At 43.9% G+C, this 14,480-nt stretch overlaps 1 protein-coding gene across 2 annotated transcripts in view; it reads left to right on the top strand.

Moving 5' to 3' along the window:
• The window catches only part of NRAP (nebulin related anchoring protein), a 515,982-nt gene that overhangs the window by 453,729 nt on the left and 47,773 nt on the right, over positions 1-14,480 (top strand). For both annotated transcript variants that reach the window (XM_069611850.1, XM_069611849.1), the window contains exons 31-32: positions 1,843-1,947; positions 8,011-8,109. In XM_069611850.1, the coding sequence (XP_069467951.1) occupies positions 1,843-1,947; positions 8,011-8,109 (204 nt within the window). The remainder of the gene's footprint in view (positions 1-1,842; positions 1,948-8,010; positions 8,110-14,480) is intronic.

Below are 14,480 nucleotides of genomic sequence, written 5' to 3'. Positions count from 1 at the left end.
TACCCCCACCTATCTGACTAACTCCACCTTTATTCTCTCCCTTGCAAGCTTCACTCTCAATCACTACTCAGCCTATCTGCTCCCCATCCGCCTGGCACTGCCATCAGCTTCTGCTCCTTCTCACTCCTTGTGCCTAGGCACTGGAACTCCCTACCCTGGGGAATCAGTAATATTGCAACTGTCCCGGGCTTTACATCCTCTCCAAAGAGATACTATCTAGTAGTCTGTACTCTTCATGTTCTCTGCACCAATGATCACTAATCAATCAATAAAACAATATTAACTTTATTTCAATATTGAAATCATACAAATTAGAACACATTTACAATACAACATTAGCAACATAAATATAAAGCCATAAATAATAGTAAAACACTTTCCAAAAAAGTAAAGTCTAGTACAACTAAAAAATAAGTAAATAATAAATACTAATACAACAAACAAATACTCTGGCGCATTCACAATAGATTGTCTTACAAAAAGTAACCACATTTTTTAGAATGTCATAGAGATATTTGTTATCCCTGTGTCACACAGAATCACCTTGGAAGTGCCCTGCCTCATGCACGTTGTAATCTATGGTGAGACACCCGCATTCCTGCTGGAGACAACGTTTGCTTGTGCCCCTTGTTTGCAGTTAGGGTTAGCCAACCAGGTTCCCCAGGCTCTGTACATTTCCAGCTAACCACCAAAAGGAAAATATTTAACTGTCTGTGCCCCTAAAATATGAAACACTTTACCAGGAAATTTGAAAGCAAATTTGATTGCAGATTTCCTTCAAATGACTACATTATCTCGTTTTACTTTTATCGCTCTTTGAATGCAATTCATGAAAATTGGGAAAAGAAAATGCTAAGAGCCCGATTCATGGAAAAGGACGCATTGATCCCACAAATGCTGCATGCCGAAAATGACAATGCGTGGCCTGTCGCGCAGAAGAAAATCTGCGTGCTCTCCGTATACATGCAAATATCTGCGCAGTACAACCCAATGCGCAGGCTGCAAAAGGAACGCCCATGACACACCCACACGCAATGTCCCCCAGAACCACGCACAGCATCCTATCAACATGCAGTGCACTTAACGTATATGTTGACATTTGCCGGTAAATATGGATGTGAACCCTTGCAAAACGCTCCTGCACCCCGATACACTGCTTATGCGCACCCCTAAGTCTGATTGTAACCCTGATTGCATGCACGCACCCCAAAATCTGACTTGCGATCTTATCTACGTGCAGCGAATCCCATGCACAACTGCATGTATGCCTGCCTTCGGGTGGTCGAGAGTATGAGGGCTTTGTGTGGCCTTTTCCCATCCGGGAGGTTGCGCGGTTAGGTCCATGAATACACATCATTCTGCGCAAATGTGGGCATGCGATGGGCCATCCCTCGTAACACCCACTTTTTCACAAGTTCCTCCCCATTTCCTGAGTTTCTCCCCCTATGCGCAAGCCACGCACACGACCTGCGTCCTCTCTCGTGCAAGACACTCAGCCGCTCGCAGGGACGTGCTTTACCGCCACGAAAATACACGCAAGTCCAGGAAAAGTCTTGCGCAGTCAATTCCATGAATCGACGAACAGGTACTTTGCGCGCAGAATGGTACGCATACTCATTTTACATGCAAATAATTCCATGAATCGGGCCCTTAAATGTTTATTTTTCTCGTATTCCTGCACAGTTTGTTTCTGAATATTCCAATATCATCTGGTTGCTTCCAAGTATTCCAATGTTTCATTCTAACATGAGGTTTCAAAATGATAAGATTAGATTGTTGGGTAAACGGATGTACCAGATCATTCCTGCCTTTTATAAGCAGCCTTGGATTCATGTCTTGTAGAATTTGTACCGATCAGACCTGAACTTCATGCGCGGCGTTGGATGCATTGCACCCGGGGCGCTGGCGATCGAAGGAAGTCTGAAGGCATCGGATCTCATCAGCGAGGTAATGAACAGGAGATTTTCCCATCAATAATCAATGTGGCCAGTTCCTCTTTCAGGAAGAGCAGAACAAAGTTCTGCATGAAAAACCCAACACATCTTGTTCATAGCATTATCCTTCTGTGAAGTCAACCAATTTTATATCCGGTCCTTAAAGATTGTTTATATTTCTGTTCAAGGTTAGATTTTAATATTGATGTGTTTACTATTTGGACATGTAGCTGCTGTTCAGCAAAATGTGCTGCTGAACAAGAAAGCATGTACATATTCCTGTCTTTGTCCTGTGTGTCATACTGATCATATGGAACAATGCTGTGTGGATTGAATAGGTCAATATCTGTTTACTTTGTCATTGTTAATCCTTGTTAATTGCATTATTCATAGATACTTTAAATTAGAATGTTGGGAAGAAATTGCCTAGAATCCATGTGGACACGTTTGGTTTTTATGGTATGCCAGTCTTCATTTTTACGCTCAGTGCTCACCGGCATGAGTCTTGTGCTCACCGGCGTGAGTATTGTGCTCACAGTGTTGCTGGCACAGAGGGCTGTTTGGTGTTGGTGACATGTTTGAGTGGGTGGCAGCTTCAGGGCAAGAGGAGAGAGCATGCCGGTGATGAGAGGGTTGCTGAGTACCATGCTGATCACTGAATGGTGGCAATGGCCGTGGGGTGAGTGGGCAAGGCGTGATCCGTGTGGCAGACTGCAGGAGTCCCAGTGGCGGAGTCAGGGGGAAGGAGAGTGAGTGGCCGCGACCTGTGTCTCCTACATGGTGCCCAGTGTACCCACCCAGCCGCCCGCTGGTAGCCTATTATCTGCCCCCGCCGGCACCAACATCTACCTCCACCACTGAGGAGTCCTGGCGAAGACAAAGGTGGAAGGTGTATGTGGGAGTGCGGGTCAGAAATACTCCCAGGTGGCAATAATACCTCTGGGTGAAAGAGGGAGGGTCTGGGTGTGGTGCTCAGATGACGACAGAGGTGTGCAGATTCTGAATATGTTTCTGAAGCCTTTCATTTACAGCGATAAGAAGCCACAACACCGTTACAATAAGTAGCATTCTAGAAATGCTGGAGATAAAAACAAAAAGAAAAAGATAGGAATCCATTGAAATAAGGACTTAAGGCCCGATTCATGGATTTTTATGCACGGTTCATAGTGACTCTGCAATAACTTTGCTACTTAAAAAATACACTTTACACAGTTCCATGAATCAGGGTTTGTGTCGCTAGTGCAAAGTCACTTTGGACCGTGCAAACAATTCCATTGATCGGGACCTTATTTGTTGTACAAACGTAGCGCTTTGAAACTCAGCTACAAGATGTCCTTTAAAGCCAGTAACATATAATAATCTTCCGTGACATCCCACAATAATCATAACAGATTTGTAAAGGATGAGTGAATAGATTTTGCAATGGACCCACTCCCTATGTTCCCAGACACAGGCGCGCAGGTTCTGGTGCAGGCTGACGCTGGCCCTTTGGTAGCACCATCAGTGACTGCCTTGATTTATCATGGCAAAGGGCCTGCCTGGCATTGTATTCACAAAAGAATTCTGTGCCTGCTACTAGTATCCAACTCAATGCTGCTCCTTTTGTCGACCTCTGAAGGATGAGTCAATCCACCATCATTCAAACCTCTGACCTGCAACTTCAGACATGTTTTCTTACCCACTTATTTATTTATTTAATGAATGTATTTCTTTATACCGCACCGGTACCACATTGACATTAGGGTGCACCACTTACTGGTGCAAGTAGTTCACTCAGTCTTGCATTTTCTTTGCATTTTGCACTTGCAGTCTTCCGTTGATAATGTGGAAAGCAAAATAATTTGCATCAAAATGCAGGTCTGGATACACTGCTTAGAGTTGAAATAGGTGCTACTCCGAATAGCTGTAGGGCATTATTGAGTTATCAGCAGCATCGCTTTAGCAAGAGACCTAACGTTCCAGTAAACTCACAGTGAGCTAGGACACTGATACAGTTAACACATGGTTTATGGTGTATTGTAAACCCTTTTCTCAATATGAGCTAAAGTGATTGGTGCACATTTTAGTTCAAAGGAATCAACTTTTTTGGATCTTGATATAGTCATGCTAACTAATGTTCAAGATCATTCCTTTCTGCAGCCCCCGGCATATGCAGAATAAAGTTCCCCCAGCACTATGTTATACACTCACAGGTTTCCTGACCATGCAGCTCCCATCATGCCTAGCCAGCAAAGTCAATGATGAGGACCTTTGGAGCTGTATTCCAAAACATCTGCTGAGGTGTCGTTTAAAGACCCCTGAACGTGGCCACAGTCTAAGTATCTACATACTCACACAGCCTTTTAATGTAGATCTGTGAATAATTTCGTCTTCATCATAGATTTCTCCCCTCCACCCCCCCTCGAACCCCCAAGGAAGACTTCTCTCGTTGTGTGATCTTAAGGAGGCTATGTAACTCTACTGTAGCAACTGGTCGATGCCCTAATGGTTTCGGGGTGGGCACAGGCACTCCACCACCAACTTATCAGGAAGGTGATGTGACAAGAATTGGATTGGGAAAGGAGGTACGAATGATGGTGGCTTTGCGGGTGCGGGACTCCTGCAGGAATGTCCACTGTGGTATTCCTGGTGGATGAGTATCCTTCATCTGATATTCAGAGATCCTGAGAAACAGCACTGGAAGACTAGGAAGGGTGCCTGCAAAGCGGGCGCGTGGGATATACATAGCTGACCATCACGCTTGTACACCAAGGAAATGGCGTTCCATGTGTTAATATCCCTGCAAAAATATTGCCATCCAAAAATATCGCCATATTTTTGCAGTCATATTAAGCCATGGAACCTGCAAAGGACACCCCTGCACACCCCATATTTTGATAAAGAGAGCGTGGGACACCCCCGCAACCCCTGGTCCCATTAACCCCATAAATTATCCCCACCAATAATATCACTCATGGCCTTACCCCACGACCATATATATGGCAATATTATTGGTGGGGATAATATTACCTGATACCGGAAATGCAGAGGGGAATAGCAGTGCTTGCAAATAAGACACTATTTAGCGCCCTCGTCAGAAGTTGGGCAGTATCCCGGCTGTAAATCTGTTGCAATACTGCCCAACGCAATTACCGTAACTGCCACTCAGTCTGGCAGTATTAGCGCCGGATCACAAGTGCCTGAGCCAGCCCTGTCTGTTACTGGAGCGAATGCAGTGTGTGTTCTGAAAATGTGGGCGTTGACCCCAACACACATCCACTGTTTTCAGTTTCTGGTTTTGAGGGAATAGCCTGAATGCCTGTGAGCCTGATTGGGTGCTGCCCTAGTGTGTGATTGTCTGACTGATCCTAGCTCAGCCTGAATGAATGGGGGGGATGTCTGTATAACAGAAGACCCCTTGCTTAATTCTGTGTCAGAAGCCAGACGTCAGAAGCTTGGAGCATTCCTGGAGGCTTGTATCCTGAATCCAGCTGGAGGAAGAAGTCTGCTGCTGCAACTATTCAAGAAATCCAAAGGCTGCTGTGCTGATTCAAGGACTTATCAAGAGAGGACCTGGACAAATGACCTCTTCCCGTAGCTATGAGGGAACAACGTGCAACTGCTGTTCTTCACTCAAGGTTTCCTGGAAGCCAGTTCTGAGTGCCTGCTGTCCTGCAGAGGTATCTTCATGGGTCCAGAAGAAGAGTGACCAGACATCTGTAGCCCAAGAATCCATAAGCATTTTCCTGTGTCTGGAGGCTGCCTGTGACCAGAAGAAAGTCAGACACTGTATATCGCCCGAAATAGGGGGTATAGTGTCATAGTGCTGCTCAATGCCTGGAGCATGTCAAGTTCCAACCGTCTGAAGAAATCTTCAAGTGCTAACACAACATCTGGCCACTTTTCCATGGCTGTGGAAGTCCAGTGTCGCTGCCTGCAGAGGAGTGCCCCTCAGTGGGTTTCCTTCCATTCTGAGTCCATGAATGAGTCCCGCGGGTCCAAACTTCTTGATGGCCTGCAGAGAAGTCCAGTGCTCGAGTGCAAGTCACCAGAAGCCATCCTGTCATCTGCAGCACAGAAGAACCAAGTGGCGACCAACCACGAAATACCTAAACCCGATACCTAGTTCTGTCACTGCATCCTTCACCACCGAAGGTCATCAACAAAAACCAAAGGACTCATCCTCATCTCCAAAGCCTTGTTGAAGTCCACAGTGGATTTCATCTTCGTGGGGCATCCACAGCCGGCGTAGCAACCCGACCACCGAGACCACTGCACACACCTTCACTGCTGCCTTTCCTACACTCCTTGGCTCCCTTCTCCTGCTCGGCAATGATGACCCAGTGACTTTGTCTTGCAAGCTGAGAAACTTCACCACTTCGCCTTCCAAGGCACCCAAGGTACTATAACGAGGAAGAGGGGCTTCCTTCCTCAGGGTCCATCCAGGGGTCTCAGATTTGTCTTGGGCCTGGCTCTCCTGTTGCTTCGCAGGTACTTTGGGTTGGTGGGATCTTTAGAAACAAAAGTAGAAAATTAATGAACACATAAGGACTGGGCATTAACACAAAAGCAAAGTATAACTTACCTTTTATTTGCAGGTTGCCCAAGTGGGGGGTCTCCACACAGAATTGCATTTTTACTCTATAGAGTATTCTGGAAGTGTTCTAAAGTATTACCTTCATTTCGACATTTATGTCTGTGGGGTTAAACACTGGTTAGTCATTTTAATGTTTTTTTAATAACTGTTACCCGCTGGTGCATTATTAATGAACTAAGAATAACTGGTACCACATAGTGCAGTATAAAGTAGAATTAAGGAGGAAAAGTGAGTCTTATTTATTTGTATATATCCACCTAACTTATACATCCTTTAATAAAGGAACTCTGTTAGCACATAACAGTGTGTAGACATCCCTTTGTGGGGACTTGGGGATTCACTGTACTGAACGACCTTAGGCAACTTCTACCAAAAAATGACCGGCCCAGTCTGCATTGCTACACTATCTATACATCCTGCTTCAATATGTACGAAAGCGTCACTTCAATTGATAAGTGACACGCCTGTAATGCGTTTTTTGTACCTTTCATAAGAAGCATAGCGCCCAGATGCCTTAGGGCTAGGCACGCTCTACAAATGGCAAAATAAAAAATAAAAAAATAAGAAGCAGCCTGCATCACCTCCTTTGAGTCTCAAGCTTGCTCATCCATTGCTACCATTTGAGAACCTTGGTCTGGGGTGTCTCTGTGCTTCTACCCCAACCATATAGTGGGTAGCGTCAGAGACACACCCCTCCAGTCTTTACACACCCCCAGTGGCTGTTTTAAGATTTGCGATTGTATCTATAGAAAAGAAATAGGAGTATCTTGTAAGACTACTACATCATTCAGAACGAGCATTAGCCATAGTTAAATATTTTGATTCTATCTTCAGTAAGAAGACATTGCAGGTGTTTTCATAATGAGGCCAGTTTTATTTTCCTCAACATTTTGGGACAACACTACACCCACTTTTTCCATGCCAGATGTGGTTTTAATGTACACATAATTAAAAAAAAAATTGAGCTATCGTGCAAAATATTTAATATTTGCACTTTTATGTGTGTTTTATTTTGTGCAAACCTTGTCCTTGAGTATTGGAACACTGTCCGTGCATTATCGAGAGCAAGATGAGTACATTTACAAGATAGGAAATATTTCTAAGGTGGTTACATTTACAAGGCAGTCCCTTACAGTGGATTCTAAGTCTCACCTAGGAATTCCCTAAAAAGCAGGCTCTCACATTCTTTTCCGAATGGCAGTGGCATTGGAGCGGTCCTGATCGCAAACCAGGAAGGTAATCCAGTTTTCCAGAAACACCTGTGTGCAGGCGCGTTATAAACGCCACATCATACCATATAATATCATATCATATGCTGTGGCTTAGCAGGAAAAGGACTGTTTCCTGGTCTTCTCCTTGTATGCCATGATTGTACAAATCAATATTTCATCCCCGGGGTCATTCTAAGCAGCTGCACTGTATCCAGGTCAACATCAATAGGGAAGCAGTGATGATTCCAGAACCTTTATTTCTGTTCTTGCTCTTCTGTATTTTGTTTAGAGTAAATATCGCCAGCAGCCTCACTCCTTCAAGCACACCGCAGTGACAGATTCTCCAGACCTCCTCCATGCGAAATTCAGCAATCAAATAACTAATGAGGTGAGTCTGGGGAAACCCAACATGCTGGAAACCACGTCTTATGTCACAGTTTTCACTCAAATCAAGAAATGTTGGTAGAGTTTGTGAAGTTGTGCTCTTTTGTAGTGAATCTGTTTTCTTTTTTAATGCACATATTTATTAAATATATTTTTTCAGGTATGTACAAGCAACTGTGATTCGAGCGAAGGATTAATTAAGAAACCGTGTCATTGCCACATTTTAACACTATCCACACCCGAGTCCATGGGATCTCATCGTGGAAACAATACAAATTCAGACTAAGGGCCCGATTCATGGAATTTTTTGCCCGGTTGAAAGTGACTTTGCACTGACGACACAAACCCTGATTCGTGGAACTGTGCAAAGTGTATTTTTGTCCGTGCAAATTCACTTTTGCAGTACAAAATGACTTTGCACGGACTGTGCACTGCAAAAATTCACTTTGCACAGTTCCATGAACCAGGGTTTGTGCCGGCTGTGCAAAGTAACTTTTCAGCTGTGCTAAGCCGCTTTGAACCGTGCAAAGAAATCCATGAATCGGGCCCATAATGTATTCCATGCCACCCTCTCCCACTCCAACTACTGGAGCATTTTTAGAATAAACAGTCCTACCAATCCTTGAATTATTAAATAAAGAGTTTGAAGGGAAATGACGATGCCAAGAGCTTTAACCCACAAAGATCTTAAGCGTAAAGTTTGTAAAATAGTTATTTCAAAACCAGCTCCCACCAGCAATATCAGCTAAAATGGTGTACACCTCCGCGACCTCATCCAGCATTACGTGTTGGCACATGCGTCAATATCCACAACTAGCTTTACTTAAAAATTGATTTCTAAAATGTGAATTGATTTTGAGCTGCTATACCCAGCCTATGGCCAGATCTATTGGTTCTGTGTCTTTTTAATTGATCTTTCATCGACAAGAAACAAATCTACAGGAAAACACAATTGACAACCACTTAAAACCTTGAGATGGTAGACTCTACAGTCTCAAAGATGAAGGAACAGCTAGATAAAAGAGCTCCAAAACATCCCCATAAAACGGCCTGAAACCCTCCCAACAAAACCATAGCCGAATGAAGAATGGGAGAAAACCCACAGTGAAGAGAGATAGGGCTCTATAAAATCACACACGCTTAACCCCATGAAACAACATGCCGTCCAACCCACCGTCACTGGAAAACCGACACCCATCCAACAGATAACAGACGTATGTGTAAAGCGCACGTTCACCCCTAAAGGGGCATCTTGGCGCTAATAAAAGATGTTTATTGTTACCAAACTGAATGGTACTCATTTTATTGACCTCGGAAGGATGAAGGGCTGAGTGAACCTGCTGGGATTCGAACCTGTGAGCATGAGGTCAAACACAGGTGTTGTAGTGGATGCATTAGTCCACTGAGCCACAGATCCGGCATCAAGTTGATGTCAGATGATGTCACCGGAAAGAACAGAAGCAGCAAACAAGCAGACAGAAACAATATCGCTGGAATACTGAAATGGAACCTATGCAAAAACACCTCTGAACCAGCACACCACTCGAGCACCGCCCTTAGGAAGTAAAAATGAACATTTTACTTTCCTTACCTAGAACCCTCCCTCAGATCTTCCTATCACCAAACCCACAGAGAACCCCAAGCACATGCCACATCATATCACATCACATGACACAAAGACCTCTCGCATACAATGAAAGGGCACATCCTTATATACTAGCAACCTCATGTTTCATCCACTCTCCCTCAAAACATGCTCTCCATCTCGCCGACCCGAGCAGCAAAAAAAAACATCACTATCAAAAACCAATATAGTCACAACTCAAAGCCTCCCCAATCAGCAGAAAAACTGCTCCCACTTGCCAAAACACCCAGATCCTCCCCACACTCCCCAGGCCTCCCATCTGGGCAACTATACCCACACAGGGATCATCTGCTATACACACCAACAGGTAAGCACAACACTGTGTAATATCCCTCTACTCCCCTAACCACTCCACCTTTCAACATCCTCTTTCTATTTGCGAGCAAGGAGAGCGCCTGGAGACCAGGAAAATAGCAGGAGTGTGCAGTAGAAATCCCAATGACGTAGCATGGCTTTCTCAAGGCATTACACTGAGCTCCTTTCCCATGGCTCGCTTTATCCACACCTGGAGTGCCACAACTCTCCCTGTTATGAGCTTGGTATCATGCCTCCTGGACTAAATTCACAATCATACATGAAAGGGTGAAGCCTTGTGAGTGGCCCCAGTTTTCTTGATCCCTACTTGAAAAAACAGTGTGAGCTAAGTGTTATAGTCACCTCTGATGGCCGATGGTAGACACTCCTAACTCATGGCCTGAAGAATCCATCTCTCTGCGACCGCTTCCATAACTCATTGACTGGCCCAGCCTTGTTTACCACTGTTTTCCTGCATCCAATACTAGGCAACACTGAAATGACCTCGTGCTCTTATTGGTCAATCCCCTTCCTCCCTCTGAACTTGACAGGAACTGAAGCCCAGCATTTTGTCTTCAGGAGGATTAAAAGCAATGTACGGCACAATGATCTTACTAGCGTGCCCATGAACCTGGAGCAGGCCCCTAAGAGCCCTCGGAATATTGAAGGAATTATCAAAATGGTTCATCACTTCGCTGAGTGGGCTCTTGCAGAAGCAAAAGTCGAACCACTTTGCCCCTTCCATTTTCTTTGATCTGAAACATTTTTCATAGGGGTGGCCTGATGAGGCCACAGGACATCTTGGGGTGGCACACCAAAACAAACACATAACTGAATAAGCAGACTGGGTGTACTTGCATCTGTTCTTTTAACTGCATCCCTATTAAAAAGAACTACTAGAACATCCAACAGATTTGGCTCTTGTATGGCCATTACCAAGGCATTTTCCAGGCACTATCATAATATGTTCGGTAATAATACCTATGCCAACTATTGTAATCTTCTGGACCGGTCGTGTGGCCATTATAATAGCGTCTGGCAAATGCTGATCCCATTCCAACACAAAAACCAAATTGGTTGGTGTTTTCAATGCTTATTATCAGAATGCAAAGAAAATAACAAATCTGGATGGGCTTACACCCACCTAACATGGGCATATCACAAGCTTACAGATCCCAGAAAGATCTAACATATCGTTGAATGATTTCTTCTATGCAGAAATGCTGAGCCTAGACCAGAGCACAGATCCTAAACAACAGTTCATCTCTAACTCCCAGCTTGCTATATTCGGTCGGTCTGCTAATATATGCGCCTTTTCTGGAGAGACAGAATGTCTCCCTCCAGACCAGGACTGTAAATACATTACTCTGCTTGCACAACCCCCAAAGCCCTAGCTCCAGGTCCATCCTTACCTATGGTGCAGGCAGTTCTCTTGCTTTCGGGATTCTTAGCTAAGTAACAGGTCAGGCAGGCGGCTCGTCTTGAGGACGTCACCAGGTCCTGAATGTGGGGTGACGGGCGCCACCTTGCGTGTGGAGAAGCCCGATAGGGACGATATATTTTACTGTAAATACAGGGCTCGTAGCTGTTGGCTCTTTTAGGCAGACCTGGTAAGGAGATACAGTGTTTTCCAGTGGTTACATCGGGCCACATCATACGTTGCTCTCTGACGCAAAAAAAGCCAACTGAAATGGGCATGTTATTGTCCATGCATACTCTGCGGAAAAAAAAAGTCTTTTTATTTTTTGCTTTTGCACGGTGTGGCAGATGGGTGGGCAGCACTTTTATATGGGTGGCCGTGGCCCCCGTTGGACACCCCTTGGCGGCGTCCCTGATCTGAAACTTCTGAAAGTCAAACATTTGCTCTTGCAAGGAATATGAACAAAGATGAAAGTGCCACAGGGAATACATTGAACTTAAGGTCAATCTGCAACATCCCCAAGAAAAAGGAACCTCGCTCCACAGTTTGGGGTTTACCATCATTATTCATACACAAAAGGAGAAAAGGTACATAACAATTAGACTAATATGTCTCTCATCTGTCTAGCAAAGGAAGTTGATTATAGCCTACGACCATTGGTCCCTAAAAAATGGACTTGATACACAATACACTCTTATAAATGTAATCATTTTAATTCTCCAAAGTAGATAAAAACCTCATAAAAGGCTTATTTAAAAACACCAATACAGTGTAACCCAAGATTTAAACCCACATGGTGGGTGAGACAACATCCTAATGGGATAAGTTACATCACAATTAACAACATATACATACATAACAATTACAAAGTACTCAGAGTAACCATTTACAACCATTGCAACCTGCACTAAATCTGCAACTGGCCCACTCACCGATCTCATGCCCTGGCCCAGCCACTCTTCCTTGCACTGCCTACATGCACTACGGGACTGTCTCTGTATCCTACAGCCCCTTCTCCTGGCACTTACCTTTGCACTTGCCACCAGCTGGCCCTATTATTTATCTCGTATTCTATTAACCATGTACCGCACTTTCCTTGCTCTTGCCACCAGCTGGCCCTATTATTTATCTTGTTTTCTACTAACCATGTACTACACTTCCCCTCTCCCCTGCACTTTTTCCCAGTCCCCCTACCCTTGCACTTGCGCAATCTGAATGACACCTGGCCTAGTAGGATCGTTGTCTGTCTCCCTCTGTTCCCCCCCGCCTCGTCGCGCCTTGAAACACTTGTGTATAGGCGCGTTACAAATGCCATGTCATATCATATCATATCATTAATATCCCAACATGTTTCAGTTCTTTATAGCTTGCCAATGCTTGAACTTTCTTCAGGGCAAAAAAAACTGTATTTTCACATTAGTTCTTCACCACCATGTAATCTCAGTTACGGCGGCAAGGCGATCCCAAAAGTGGTCACCTCTATCTGTAGCTCAAGTAGTGTGGACATAAGTGTAAATGACTTCGGACTTCTTCAATCAAGTCGACTTCATTATAAGGGTTCTCAAAATACCCCATCTAGTTCCATAGTCTGTATAGGTCGCACTGTAAACACCAAGTTTCACATACGTTCCATTAAGAAAGACATTTTCCTGCTAGTACCTCTGAAACACGTGTCGCTAGTTTTTCGCTAGTTTTTTCGCTCTGTAGTAGCCGCGAGATGTCCAAACGCCTCCGTTACTAGAGAGCGTTGTTATGTTCTACACGATCAGAGGTTATGGTACGTGAAAAACTAGCGACACGTGTTTCAGCGGTACTAGCAGGAACATGTCTTTCTATGTGAAAGGGGCCAAAGAGACTTGCAGCACCTCAAAAGCAGCAGATCTGGAAGGTGGGTACCAGGCACAGGAAGGTTAAAAGGAACAGAAGTAGTGCTGGTTTTAATTGCAGTACATAATTAGTATGTTCTGACATCGTAACGAGGGTCGTTTCCATCATGACATCTCAAGTAGCAGGCAATAACCTGAACAGAAACTATATAGAATTCAGATTTTCAACACATTCGTTACAGAAAGTCATAATTCTATTAAAGACACGGAGGCGAAGGATTATGCTTTCTCTTCAACTTTACTGATCAGCAGCAAAGAAAATCACCAATAAACATGTAACACAAAACTAGTAAAAATGACCATAACCATGTTTTTAGAGTCTTTGTAGTTCATTTCTTATTGGTCCCCAAACTGACCATGTGATATCTCTAAACCAATCAACAAGTCCTTAGTGCTTAAAACCTCCTGTCCTCTTTCCATTCCTCCTCTTGCTTTGTGCAGTCGAGGTTGCGTCCGGTGCATTTTTGAAATTCCATCCGTCCCATTCCAATCCTAGTTCAATTCCCAGATTGTTTGTTGTCTGTCGCCATCGCTATAGAAGCATAAATTAAAAGAGGTGACTATAAACCGAAAAAAGGGTGGGACAATCGTAAATTCAACTACACAGTAAATAACCTTCTCTTCTTGTGCATTTACAGCATTACATCATGTTGTTTCATCATGCATTGTTTCATTAATCATGATAAAATTGTCAACATTTCAGTATTTTATAATACATTACATTCTTACGATTGATAGGGTGGGATAATCCTTCGCCTCCATGCCTTTAATAGAATTATGACTTTCTGTAACAAATGTGTTGAAAATCTGAATTCTATGTCAAGACCGGAGGCTCGGATTATGCTTGTTCAAAGCTTACTCACAACTAACGATGTCGCACTTTCCATAGGTTTGAAATAGAAAGTTTTAAAAGTCGATTCATTCGACCAATCTGCAGACCTCATAATATCCTCTACTCTGGCTCCTATGTTAAAGGCTTTGGTAGCCATCGCTCCTCTAGTTGAATGGGCACCATATTTCTCTATATCAATGCCTGCTTGTACCATCTCCCATCTAAGCCATCTGGCTATGGTAGCCGGTGTAATGGCTTTAAATGGTTTACAAATTGCTATCAATAATTGTGACACTCC

This window comes from Ambystoma mexicanum, chromosome 8 (genome assembly GCF_040938575.1).
Source record: "Ambystoma mexicanum isolate Mex_15411 chromosome 8, UKY_AmexF1_1, whole genome shotgun sequence".
NCBI lineage: Eukaryota > Metazoa > Chordata > Amphibia > Caudata > Ambystomatidae > Ambystoma > Ambystoma mexicanum.
The sequence above is the reverse complement of the archived record's forward strand: the minus strand, read 5'-3'. Positions and strand labels throughout refer to the sequence as shown.